Source organism: Pteropus vampyrus, unplaced genomic scaffold (assembly GCF_000151845.1).
Source record: "Pteropus vampyrus isolate Shadow unplaced genomic scaffold, Pvam_2.0 Scaffold18, whole genome shotgun sequence".
Lineage (NCBI taxonomy): Eukaryota > Metazoa > Chordata > Mammalia > Chiroptera > Pteropodidae > Pteropus > Pteropus vampyrus.
The window spans coordinates 11810984-11825036 of record NW_011888799.1 but is presented as its reverse complement, the minus strand read 5'-3'; the positions used below and the strand labels follow the sequence as shown (position 1 = coordinate 11825036).

At 32.4% G+C, this 14053-nt stretch overlaps 1 protein-coding gene across 1 annotated transcript in view; it reads left to right on the top strand.

Moving 5' to 3' along the window:
- Positions 1-12083: 12083 nt before the first annotated feature.
- LOC105288583 (beta-defensin 110) overlaps positions 12084-14053 on the top strand; it is a 5121-nt gene continuing 3151 nt past the window's right edge. The window contains exon 1 of the mRNA XM_011354846.1: positions 12084-12138. Coding sequence (XP_011353148.1) covers positions 12084-12138 — 55 coding nt within the window. The remainder of the gene's footprint in view (positions 12139-14053) is intronic.

Genomic DNA, 14053 nt, shown 5'->3' with positions numbered 1-14053 from the left:
TTATAGCTATTCTAAAAGGGGTGAGATGGTATCTCATTGTGGTTTTGATTTGCATTTCTCTAATAGCTAGCTATGTTGACTATCTTTTCATGTAGTTGTTGGCCATTTGTATGTCCTCTAGGGAGAAGTGTCTGTTCAGGTCCTCTTCCCATTTTTTGATTGGATGACTTGTTTTTTTTTGTTGTTATTGAGTCATATGAGTTCTTCGTATATTTTGGATACTTGCTTTGCATGTCCAACTTTCAAGGTCTGTTCCGCTTTTTAAATCTTTACTCCATTTGCCCTCCAATTAATTCAGGCACTTATTGATTTGTATACAGTCATTTTACAAGAATAACAAATGACCTGTAACAAAAAGGCAAATCTGATGGGGCAAATTTTGTCACATAATTTAGTGTAATGCTGTTTTCAGAGAAGGTGTTTAGAGTTTCCTTGATCTGTCTGGAGAGTGGGGAAATAAGGAGCACCCCTAACCATTAATATGCGCCCCCCACTACGTAGAACTCATTTATGAAATCTTATATATCTTTCATACCTCATGTTGAATTTATTCATCTAATTCCTCACTGTCAGACTGACAGGACAGTGTTGAGAAGAGTATAAATAGTTTGAGAGTGGAAAGTAGTTTAGGTCTTTTGAGAGTTTCTCCGACTGAATTTTTCTCATTGAGTTTTCTGCAAAATTCAAAATATTTACAAAGTATTCTAGCTTTATGAAATAAGAATATTATTATGGCATGCACAGAAACTGTTTAAAAGATACACAGAAAAATTGGCTACTTGAACTTTCATCTTAAATCTTTACAAATGATATGAATTAATAATTCATTAAACCTCTCTGAACATCACTGTTTCTGTGTATTTCTGATTTTATATATTTATTTATTTCTTTGTCTCTTCAGATTGTGTTGTTTGTTTAGTTGATTGGTTGGTTTTGTTTTGCTTTTTAGCACACTTCCTAATTTTTTTAAGCTGGAAATTACGCATTAGATAAAAGGAACTGAGGTAAATAAGCTTTCAACATGTGCGAGGTTTCGTGTTTATCTGGCTAGGAGATAAATTTGTGTTTACTGTTCGCTGTAACTGTAGGGGTCAGAGACTAAAATTTTCTCCATTTTCCTTGGTTTGGTCTCCCTTGTCTTTGGCTTCCCTAGACACTTTAGAAATAGCCTATGCCTTGCCTTTCTTTTATCTATAATCCCCAGCCCTGTTAATGTGGAGGTAAAATGTGGAGGGAAAGAAGCATCTATAATTCTATGATTGGGCCTATGTTTTCTTTTTTTTTTTTTTTTTTTAAAGCCTACAGCATCTGGTATTTCTAGGTGGTCTCTCATCCAAGTACTAACCAGGCCTGACCCTGCTTAGCTTCCAAGATCAGACAAGATCAGCACATTCAGGGTGGCATGACCATAGACTGTGTCTGTCTTTTAGTAAGCCTGTGACTCTGGGCTACGAACTTCACAAGTGCTACTCAGTTTTCCTTACCCATCCCCCTTAAGTGAGATAGGTAAGCTAGAGGAGGCTGGAGTTGGGGATTTTTGTGTTTTCATCTAGGTTAGGCTCTAGTAAAATAGTTTTCTATAAAGAAAAGCCTTTGTTAAGAAACACGGAGCACTCCAGGAATATTTCAAAGTCGCTATTTTCTCCTTCCTCTGCTGGGAAGCATTAGCAGAGTTGTCTCCAGTTTTCATTCTGATAACCCAGTGGGACTCTTGAAGGTAAAATGCACAAAAACAGTGTGGGGTTCTCAATAAAGCAAGGTTCACAGGAGTGTTTATCCCTCAAATTACTCTACATTCAATCTCCATCAATCAGTGAATTATCCTTAAGTGCTCCTACCAGCTGGTGGATGCAGCAGCAGCTTCTGCTCCTGGTAAACTATGATTCTCTGCATTTACCTGTCTTTCCAGGTTTCAGGAGTATGGTTTGTTTGTGAATTCAATTCTTAGATAGTTCTAAAAGTGGTAATTGTTTTTCAGTTTATTCAGCATTTTATCTTTGCTGTTCTTGTGAGGATAGGTATGTTTCCATGCTCCTTATGTTTTGGACCAGAAACCAACGTTGGTGTTAACCACAAAATGAAAAGATCTCTAGGCTCACTTTCAGGTCAAATACTGCATGTTTTGAATTTCTCTTTATTATTGGAGCACTAAAATAATTTGTGGATATTTGATGTTAAAACAATTGAATGTTAAATGTGTACATTACCCATACCAGGGCTTAATTATGTCACTGAGGGGCCATTTTACAGAGCTACGTTTTTGAAATATAAGCACTTGCTCCTAAATTGCAATGTCTCATTAAGAGGTTGTTCCAAGGAGATCTCATCAAGAATAGCACAAATAGATGGTGTTTTTATTCACATTTATTGAATCGTATGCTAAGTGTTTTAAATTGGCTCTATTAATCTTTATAAAAGTTCTGTGAGGTTGCGCATTAGCTAATTTCTTTAAAATTGTATATAGCCTTCTTAAAATCTATTGAAGGAGAGAGGGAAAAAAATAAAATAGTCCTCTCATTAATTTTTAACCATGGTTTCTCTTACTCTCAAAGCACGCACACTTGTCCTTTTTTAGAGGTATCTTCCCAATCCATTTGGAGAGCCCTCGCTGTTGCAACAATCGAATTTAGCATGTGGTAGCAGAAGCAATGTGTAGAGGCATATATTTCTCCCACAAAATTTGGAGAGGCACAATACAAGCTGAATAAAAAAAATACCCAAGTACAATACAATTATGACCTTTGCATTCTGATTCATAAATACATACTGATGGATAAAATAAATACCATAAATATATGTCATGTGCCACTATGTTTAAAAATGAAAATTTAGTTTCACCTTTCTCACTGTGCAAAATTTCCAAATACCCATCTCAGTTTTGTATAACTTTGATATGTATTTTGTACCAGGACAAGGTAGTGTTGTGTTGAAATGATTTTCACAATTTTCTGATCCATTTCAAAGACAGTATAATTATTAAATCTGAAGGAGAAAATATAGATGGGTGACAAAATCAAGATAGGAAGTTGTGATAATTTTGCCCATCATAGATTCTATTTTCTAACAAGATATAGAATATTGTTTCCTAGAATTCCTAACCATGATCAGATGATATAAGAGCAGAATGAGTGGAACAAACAAAGAGCTAAAGGCCTCAAAGGCAGAGGTAACCATGTTTGTGAGAAAGTTTTGGGAAAACCTTTGCCAAAGAGATAATACTGGATCAAGGGGCATGGACCTCATTGTTTTTGTCTTTCAGATACCTGAACCCAAACTTAACATTTGGTGGATTCGTAATAAGTTATTGCTGAATTAATGATTGAGGAGGATGACAGAGGAAATCAAGAAGGAAAGATGAAGAGATAAGAATCCAAGTTATAATCTTAGGGTATGTTGTCATTTTCTCTCCTGAAAATAATTTATAATATTAATACAAAAGCCTAAAACAGGGGTTAGCAAATTTTTTATGTAAAGCGTATTATAGTACATATTTTGGATTTTATAGGCCATTACCACTTCTGTTGAAATTAACTATGCCATAGATAACATATAAACAAATGGGTGTGGCTGTGTTTCAATAATATTTTATTTACAAAAAAATTTCAATGAGTCAATTTGGACTGAGAGTGATTTCCTGACCTCTGATCTAAATCCACATAGCTTTGGACACTTCATATGTCATGGTTGGATTACAGATTCCATCTATTTTTTTTTTTCCTTCTGGCAGCCAGAAGTAGAAAAAACTACCACAGCAATAAGGTCATGAAAATGAGTTATGAAAGTTTTACTGGTCAGAGTAAAATGATCTGTGAAGAACAAGAAAAGATTTCTTTCTGCACTGGATCTGTGACATTTTGTAGGCCGTTCTATAAGAATATTATAAACATTAGATAACATAATGAAATAAAGAGATAGATGAGGCTAGGACAAGATTATTTCATAGCATCATTCAGCAGTGAGAACATTGGCTCATGTATCTTCGTAATGAATAAAGAAATAAACTTTAACTTTAAACTTGAACAATTCAGAAATAACTCTTTGTCATGAGTTACATAGTGAATTTGCATTGTAGTCCTCTTTCAGTGATTTCATATATATATTCAAAAAGTGTTGATGCTATGGCATTATTGTCTCAAGAATCAACTCCATTTGCTGTGGAGTTAGTGGCTACGAGTAGATCATGGTGAACTCTAGATGGTCCAAAAATTTGGAGGAAGCATAATTTTTAAAATCAAGCTTTCGGTAGTTGTAACCCGTCTTGCTCTCCTCAGAAAAATCTTTGAGGTTAAGAAATGGAAGACTCTAGATTCAAGTAATATCGGGCCTTTCACATGGTGAAAACATATGCCTCTCATGAATGATCCACAAATGCAAGAAAACTGAAGAGTATAGAATGTGTACAACACTTGCAGTCTTCGCTTGTCCACTTTAACTTTGAATAGATATGTGCAGCAACACTCAATTGAGAAAAGTATCACTATTAAGGGTTCAGACCCATAAGGAATAAGGCTTGGGTCATATCTCCAGAAAAGCCACCAAGTCTGCTGTTGCGATAGCTGAGAGTGAAGGGTTTTTAGAATAGACAGTGGAGGAAGGAGAGGAATAGTACCAATTGAGTCCCAGTGGTCAATAATAGTGATCGAGGTTGAGATTCATTCCACTAACATCCTTATCTGAGTTTGCTTTAGGAAGAAAGATCCTTGAGAATCACAGAAGAACTGCTCTCGAACCTAGCTGGACAAGTGAATCTACTTGGAACAGAGGGCAGATTTAGAGGGCTGTGAGAATGTGACTATAATTGATTAAGGGCCCCAGCTGATAGATTTTGAGATCCATCTTCGTTTTTGTGCTGAGGACACACTCTCCTCAGACTCCTCACAGTCAATGACTGGTTGCAACAAGGTTACTAAGGCAGACACTTTCCTGAGAAACACAGGATTCCTCAGCTGGCTGATTGTGTGGGGAGCACTCCACTATGGCTTTACTAAACCTTTTTTAGACTGCACAGCAGCCTAGGAAGCATCCATTCATTTTTTTTTTTCTTTACTTCACTTGGGATCAGCCTTGCATCATAGTCTGATGGACTCTCCTAACCTTCCTGACTCTCTCCTTTTTCTTTTCCTTTTTACTGGCATTTCTGCTGATAAAATCCTAGTATATTTAATTTTATATAGGCATATATTTCTTGCACAGGTGTACTAGAAACATGTTACCACTAATTTAAGTTTAAGTAAATGCTTTTAAAGTATTACATATCTAAAAATGGAAGGCAATAAATAATTAAACACTTTCTGATAGGTCACAATTCATTGTGTCTTCATGACACAATGACAATAAACACAAATTAATAGTATACATTAATATATCTTAATCTGAGTAGGTATATTATTATCATTCAGTGCAAAGGGATTGTGGAACTGAAAAAAATAGTCAAATTACCCGGTTTTGGATCAAAACTTATAAACAAATATGACCAAAATCCACCTAACAAAAGACATAAACATGAACTTATCATCTTAATAGACAATAAAAAAATATTACCACAAAGTACATGAAAACTTAATCAACATTTTAGCATAAAATTAAAGTAATTTAATAATATGATTAATACTGAATTTTAAAAAACAAGAAATTAAAAAACTAAAAAATTAGAATACTAAGATATAGGTAGATATAAAGCATGAAATGACCAATCCCAGAAATAAATGTTTTAAGTTCAGAAATGAAGTTAAAATTTAAACAAATAAAAAGTTAATAGACTAAATGAATAAAACATCAAAAAGGATAGATATGAATAAAGGAAAAACTATCCATATGTAAAGAAATATATATTTTTAGTATTCAAAATAAAGTCATATGTATAAATACAGGTAATCAGGATTCATTATATACATAATTTGATTGCTCTAAAAGGAAAACCAAAGAGTTGAATAGATTATTAACCTTTTGAATAAGAATACACATTTTCCAAAATATCAAAGCAAAAACAGAAAGAAACGACACACTGAAAGAATATTCAACACTCTCATGAATATATGTGTGAAAAATATTACATTTAAAATTTTAATGAAGAAAGTCAAATGGAGGAGCAGAAAGCACCAAGAATCTGTCTCCCACCTAGACAACATTTGCACTGGCGGAATCTGTGTGATATACCTATTTTGGAACTCTGGAATAATCCATTGATAACTTGCAACTTCCAGAAAAAGAGTTGGAGAGAAAATTGTACTTAATTTTTGCCAATTTAAGTTCATAGCACAATAGCAGCCAACCATCTCCCATCCCCAGCCACATAGCAAACAGCTATTCATGTGTTTTTGGAGCATCTAGAATGCAGCTTGGGGAGCCAGGGTAGAAAAAAAATAAAATTCTGTCTTCCAAATATTGGGAATCTATGATCTAATTGCTAACCTCTGTTTCTGATCACAAAGGTGTAGACAAAGAAGAGAGTGGCCATTGTTGTTGTACCACCCCCAACTGTTGCAGGCTCCTCTCCTTCCAGCTGAAGTGAGTTCCAGCGAATTTAAAGTGTTGATATTCTTCTTCTCCCTTTATTTTTTCCCTCTCTCTCTTTTTTTTTTTTTTTTTTTTTGAGCCAGACATTAAAGACTAAGACATTCAAAAGCAACTGCATATATGGGGAAAATTATAAAGTGACTATGCATGCCCAGGGAAAGGTATAGGCTCGGAAAAGACTTGAGAAGTCCTTTAGTTTATATCTCAGGCCGTTCCTTCTACAGAGACAGCCTGCAATAATAATAATAATAATAATAATAATAATAATAATAATAATAATAATAATAAAAAATAGCAAATCCTGGGGAAAGGAAAGAATGTAAAGAGATACCACATTATTAGATTCAAATAGTTTTTTTTTAAATCTAAAAGCATACAAAGAAACGTGAAAATATGCCCCAACCAAAGAAAAAAATTAACAGAAACTATCCCCCCCAAAAACCTGATTGTATATCTACTAGACAAAGACTTTAAAACAACTGTCTTCAAGATGCTTAAAGAAGTAAAAGAAGATTCTCTCTGTTGCCATGTACAAAAAAAGCAGAGAACCTTTTACTATAGTAGGACCTTATATTTCCTTTCCTTCTAAAAGAAATTCTGTGAACTGAGAACTAAAATTAAGCATTTTGTATTTGAATTTGCTTGTTAGATTGGTATGTTTTTTCTTATAATGTTTATTCTTCTTTTTAAAGTCTGTTGTAATCCATATAACATAAAATCGACCATTTTAAGATATACAATTCAGTGGGTTTTCGTATCAGCATTACTACTACCTAATTTCAGAACATTTCCATCACTACGAAAAGAAATTTCATCTTAGCATTTACTTTAAAATCCTTCTTCTCCCTCATTCCCTGGCATTTATTATTTTGTTGTCTCTATGGATTTGACTATTGAAGATAATTCACATAAATTAATTCATACAATAGATGGACTTTTTGTCTGATTTATTTTAGTTGGATTAATGCTTTCAAGATATATTTATATTGTAGCATGTATCAGTAATTTATTCTTTTTTATGGCTAAATAATATTCTACTGTATGGTTAGACTATATTTGTTCATTCATTCATCAGGCGATGGATAGTTGGGTTGTTTCTACTTCTTAACCATATCCAGTTGTTCTAGCATTATTTTTAAAAGAACTATTTTCCCTCCCACAAAATTAGCTTGACAACTTTATCAAAAATTTATTGACCATAGATGTATGTTTTTTTTTCTGGACTCTCAATTCTATTCCACTGATTTATGTGCCTCTTCTTACACCAGTACTACATTGTCTTGATTACTGTGACTTGGTACTAAGTATTAAAGCCAGAAGTGTGAACCCTCTTCATTCTTCTTTTTCAAAGTTTTTTTGGCTAGTTAGGGTTTCTTGCATTTCCATGTGCATGTGCTGTATCCTATAAGTTCTGGCATGTTATATTTTTGTTCTCATTAATCCAAAGTATATTCTAATTTTTATTTTTACTTATTTTTGAACTAATGGTAATTTAGGAGTATATTGTTTACTTTTTATATATCTGTAAATTTTTTCAGGTTTACTTGTTATCGATTTCTAATTTCATTCTATTGTAGTCAAAGAACATACTTTGTATTATTTCATTCATTTAAACATATTGATTGTTTTGTTCCTAATATATGGCTATCTTAGAGACTGTCACATGAGAACATGTATTCTGCTTTGATGGATCGGGTGGTCTCCAGATCTAGCTAGTTAGTAGACCTAGTTAGTGAGTTAATAGGTCTACTTAGTTTATAGTATTGCTTAATATTTCTGTTTCATTGCTGACCTGTGTAGTTGTTCCATACATTATCAAAAGCCAGATAGTCTCCAACTATTATTTTTGAATTTTCTATTTATTTCTTCCTTCAGTTGTCATATTTTACTTCATGCATTTTGGGGCTCTTAAGTTAGGTACATAAAGTTTATAATTATTATATCTTCTTGATAGATTGACCATTTTTTCATTATAAAATGACCTTTTTTTGTCCCTAGTAACAATTTTACTTAAAGTCTATTTTGTCTAATATGAATACAAACACTTCAGTTCTCTTTTAGTTATTACTTGCATGAAATAGCTTTTTACTTTCTTTTACTTTCAACTTACTCATGTCGTTGAATCTTAAATGAGTCAACTCATTTTTTAAAATTTATTCTATTAACCTCTGCCTTTTAATTGTAGAAACAATCCATTTAATCTTATTACTGAAAAGAAGCACTTATTTCTGCCATTTTGCTATTTGTTTTCTATGTGTCTTATGTCTTTTCTGTTCCTCAATCTCTTTATTATTCTTTTTTTTTTGGTTAAGTAGATATTTTTTTGTGCACCATTTTATTTATCTGGTTGTTTCTTTCAGTATTTTTAAAGTTATTTTTTAGAGATTTCACTGCAAATTATAATTAAAATCTTATAAGAATCTAGTTATTTTAATGTTACCAATTTAATTAAATGTTACACAAAACTTTGCTCATTTAAAGCTTCATCCTCCTCCCCTATATCCTATTGTTGTCACAAATTGCATCTTATATATTCTGTGTAAATGTTTAACATCAAATTTAGAAAGTTTTGGTCACTATTTCTTCAAATATTCTTACCACCCCCTTTCTCTTTATTCTCTTTTTCTTGGACTTCAATATGTCTAAGTTGGTATCCCACAATTCTCTGAAACTATATTTTCTTCATTTTTTCCCCTTTTGTGTTCTTCAGACTGGATTACCTCTATTGACCTAACTTCATGTTCAGTGAGTCATTTTTCTTCCTGCTTAAATGTAATGTCGAGCCACTCCAGGGAACTTTTATGTCAGTTTCTGTGCTTCTCAGCTTTAGAATTTTTATTTATTTCATCTTTATAATTTTATCTCTTTACTGATATTCTCTACTTGATGAGATGTTGTTCTTATACTTTTCTTTAATTTTTTAGACGTGGCTTAATTTAGTTCCTTGAGCATACTTTAATTACCTGATTTAAATTCTTCATCTAGCATAGCAGTCTCCATCCTTTCTGGCAGCAGGGACTGGTGCTCCTATGAGAATCTGATGCCTGATGATCTGAGGTGATTATATATATTATATATATATAATCTTTGCATTATAAAACTTTGTTGTAAACTAGACATTTTAAATATTATAACGTAACAACTTCAGAAATCAAATCTTTCCTTATACAAAGATTTGTGGTTGTTCTTTGTAGTAGTTGTTTGTTTTATTTAATGACTTTTCCGACTAATGTCTACAGTCTGTATTCTTCGTTGTGTGGGGCCACTGAATTCTCTTTTTCTTAATCATAGTGGTTCGCTAGCGATGGTACAGAGATTTCCTTAAATATATGAAACCTAAAAATCTCCCAGTTTTTGTAGAGGTCATCTGTGTGTGTGTTACGGAATGCCTTTAACACTTAGCCAAGCAGTATGTATCTCTGCTTTGCCTTCACTTCCTGCTTGTTTGGAGCCTCAATATCAATAAGCGGTAAAAGCCTAGGTCCTCCTCAGGTCTTTCCTGAGCATGCATATATACCTGGATATGTGCACATTTCTACATGGAAATATGCAAATGGCCTAGGAATAGGTTCCCAGGAATAGGTCAGTTTTTCAAATCACTTATACACAACTTCTTCCTCATACTCTTCTCACCTTCCAAACTTTTGTTTGGAAGTCTATTGTTTACCCTAACTATTACCCACTGCCTCAAACAACAGTGACTAAAACATTTGCCTATAAATGTTTTTGAAAAATCCTCATTGTGAGTATCTTTAGTACTATACGTGGTCTGGGTCAGGAGAAATAAGATAAGCATTACCTGGGGGTCTTCTAGGAAACTACTTGACAGGATACCTCTGTCCATGTTCTGCTATGTCTGGCATCATGAATGTGGACCGTTATTTTTCAGGGTTTTCTGCTGAGCTGAGGAATAGCAGGTAGGACTAAGATATGTTAAAATGTTACAAAGCTCACTCTTCTTAAGAGATTGGAGACTTTTTCTTAAATTAGTACTCTCTGAGTTGTTGCAAGCCTTAGGTTTATTTGAGTTTTGAAAAAATAATTTCTGTCAGTTTTCATCAGTTTTTCCATTGCTTTTTTGGAGGGGCATATTCTTTGAGGTATTTATGCCATCATTTGGTTGATGCCACCCTCCCGGTTAATATTTAAACTCTGTTTTTTCTTCCAACAAGCCATTAGCTTGTAGTAAATTTTAACTTTGCATATTTTAGTGCTCAATAAATATTTGTTGAATAAATGCTACATAGTGATATATTGAAGTGGTCTTTCTCCTATCAGCTGATGCTAAATTCTCAGGAGTTTTTTTTTCTTTTCCAGAAATAATGTGTAGCTAAATCAAGGTCCTCACATTTGACTTAAATCCAAAGTTTCCATTTGTATTTTATAATTTGAAACTTTTTTTTTGTAATAGATAATGACTATTAAGCAAGTCAGCTAATCTCTCTTGATTTCACTTTCTTTACCTATAAGATGAGAGTATTTGATTAGAATCTCTAAGAAGTCTCACATTCTTTGCTAATCTATGACATAGATTCTATGACTCCTATTCGTTTTTTTTCCTGAAGATTTATAGAATGAATAAATCAGGTTTCTTAGAGTAATATGTGACCTCTTTAACAGTATTAGCATTTCAAAGTCTTGTTAAAAATGTAAAATCTTAGGCTCTATTCTAGACCTACCAAATCAGAAATGCTGGGTATGGAGTTTTGTAATTTGTTTTTAACAAGCCCTCTGGGGGATTGTGATATATGGTTAAGAACCACTGTCCTAGAAATTCTTTGGCTGTGTGGAAGGAGAAAATTGATTAATTGTTCTCGGATTACAGCATCAGTTTCTGGATACTGTGTAAAACTTCCAGCTCTTCCACATGTACCTGAAATAATAGACTTGGTTCATATGCAATTTGGATCAAAAATCACTTCCAGTTCCATAAACAGATTTAAAAACATTGGCTCTAGAATTGTGAAATCAGATGATTTAATACAAGAAATTTATATCATACTTTTATTGTGAAAAGTACTTCCCATACTCATTACTGAATCCAGTATTTCCTAATCATGTTAGCTTTAAATAAGTATATATTATCTGAATTGAGATAAATCATTTAACCTCCCTCATTCTCATTGTTTTCCTTTCTAAGCAAACATGATCTCAATGGAAACTTTCAGTTATAAAATTCTATGATTCAGATATTCAATCATTTAATACTAAGAGCATTAGAATATTTTACATTACATGCAACATTTTCACCATGATGTTTTAGCAATCCAAACACATATTCCTTAAGAGTCCCTTAAGTGTTGTGTTTTCATGAGAGGTTGTTTCAGGTAACACAACCAGGTGTTACTTTTATTAGAAAAAATTAATAATAATTTTGTGACCTTGTTCTTTGAACACAGCACGACTCAATCAAGCATACAAATGTTCTTGCTATTGATAAGCCTCAGTAGTTAGAACCACTTCCCAGGAGAATATATAAATAAAAAACGTTCTCTGTTTTCTTATTTTAAAAACTCGACTTTAAAAAGAAGATCTGTTGACATTTTTTTCCTAAGAAATTCTCTATCATGAAGATTCATCTCTTTTTCTTTATTCTGCTCTTTTGGGTCACAATTTTACCAGGTAAAATAGAAATGTTTATGGGTGTATTTATGCTAATGAATGTGAGGAGTCATCAGTTGTTTTTGTTACAAGTATGGTAAAAAAAAAAAAACATTTGGATTAAAAGTTTTTATACTAAATGCAATATGATATTGTGGATTGGACCACGGAATAGAAAAAAATAGTGGGAAAACTAGTGAAATATGAATAAAGTTTGTAGTATACTTAATAGTTTTATACCAATAATAATTTTTTAGTTTTTGTAAATGTAACATGGTTAAGTGAGATGTTACCATGAGGGGAAGTTGGCCTCTATTATCTTTGCAACTCTTCTTTAAATCTAAAATGACATCCAGATGAAAAGTTAAAAAAACATTAAGGTCAATACATTAGTCTCATTGCCTTCATCCTGCAACAATTAGTTAAAATTTATTTTTGCCAGGAAAAACTATTATTTAGCATAATCAACCTGTAAGGAATAGATGGCACAATCTATTTACCTTTTCTTTCAATTTAATCTATGCCAGTGTACTACTTCCAATTAGTAGGAAGCCTTTCTTAATATTCTGTTCTTGGCATATAGGCAAATTACGTAATTTCTTGGCCTTTAAAAAAATATTTCTAGTTACTACTCTTCTGTCTTTGAGTACTGAAGATCTCATTAATGTTGAATGTAATACCTTGTACATAAGCTATATTCTCCATGAGATTTTTTCTCCCTCAAGGACTATCTCTTCACATCAGGTATGTTACAAGATTCTCTTCTGAATTAATGTGTAAGTATTAATTGTATAAAAATAGAAAAAGTTTTGAAGATGGAATGATCATAGCATCTACTCTCTTCTTCTTAAAGAGTTTAAGGTGAAAGGATGAGCTCAGGTCTATATTTAATTTATGATACTGGCACTGAAATCAGCTCAAATTTGCTAACTCTCAGAAAAATATTCCTTTTTAATACCTGGATGATTTTTTTTTTTTTTTTTAGGCCCAAGAGAAGTCATAATAGAGACCTAAGAGATGAAATTAACTCATCTTTCATTGTGAATATTATAGAGTTCATCATGACGATCTAAAACTTACACATAATAGACTGATAAATTAACATTTAAAAGTTGCTAATGGATACAATTCTAAATAGGGGCCAAACATCAATGAAATAACAAAGTAATGCAGTGGTTGATTTAACTAAGAAAATAACTTTCTCTTCTTCCATTAAAAAATTGTTAGAAAAGGATCTCTGGATTATTTCCAGCTCTAGAAAGGGACCTCCCCTCCCCCCCCCCAATTCTATTAATATGTGATAAATCTTTTTTTCTTTTAATTTCAACAATAGCTAACATTAATAAATCACTATGCCGTTTTTCTGTGTGTGTTTTATTAGCTTATTTTTCCTTATTAACAGTCCTATCAGGTGTCCAGGCTCAAAACTAAGGTTATTCATGCATTTATCAACAAATTTTAAAAATCATGTGTCCTATAGACTTAGAAATTATGTCTTAGAAAGAGTGATATAGATTACACCACCAGTGTTAACTTTTTGTATATTTTCTCTTATATTTTCTAAATGAAGTCATAGACCTTGTTAATTACACATGTAACAAAAAACATTCCTATCATTACTGACCAAAAAAAAAAAAATCTCAAAATAAAAGAAAGATGTCAATATATATATTTTCTCTACCAAATTAGAAGAGATGTGATATAGAATATAGCCATTTTAGAAAATAAAAAAGCATAAGAATCTTGCCTTTTATCTTCTAGTTGGTTCGATAGCACATAGTGATTGAACTAACCCAAATTAAACTAAATGCCATTTGTATGACTTTTTTAGAGTTCCTCAACTTTTTTCCCCTCACCTTCAAGTAGTGAAAATTTTTATTCAAACATGAGTTTGAATAAAAGCAGTTACAGATGAAAAAAGTCTAGATAAAAGTCC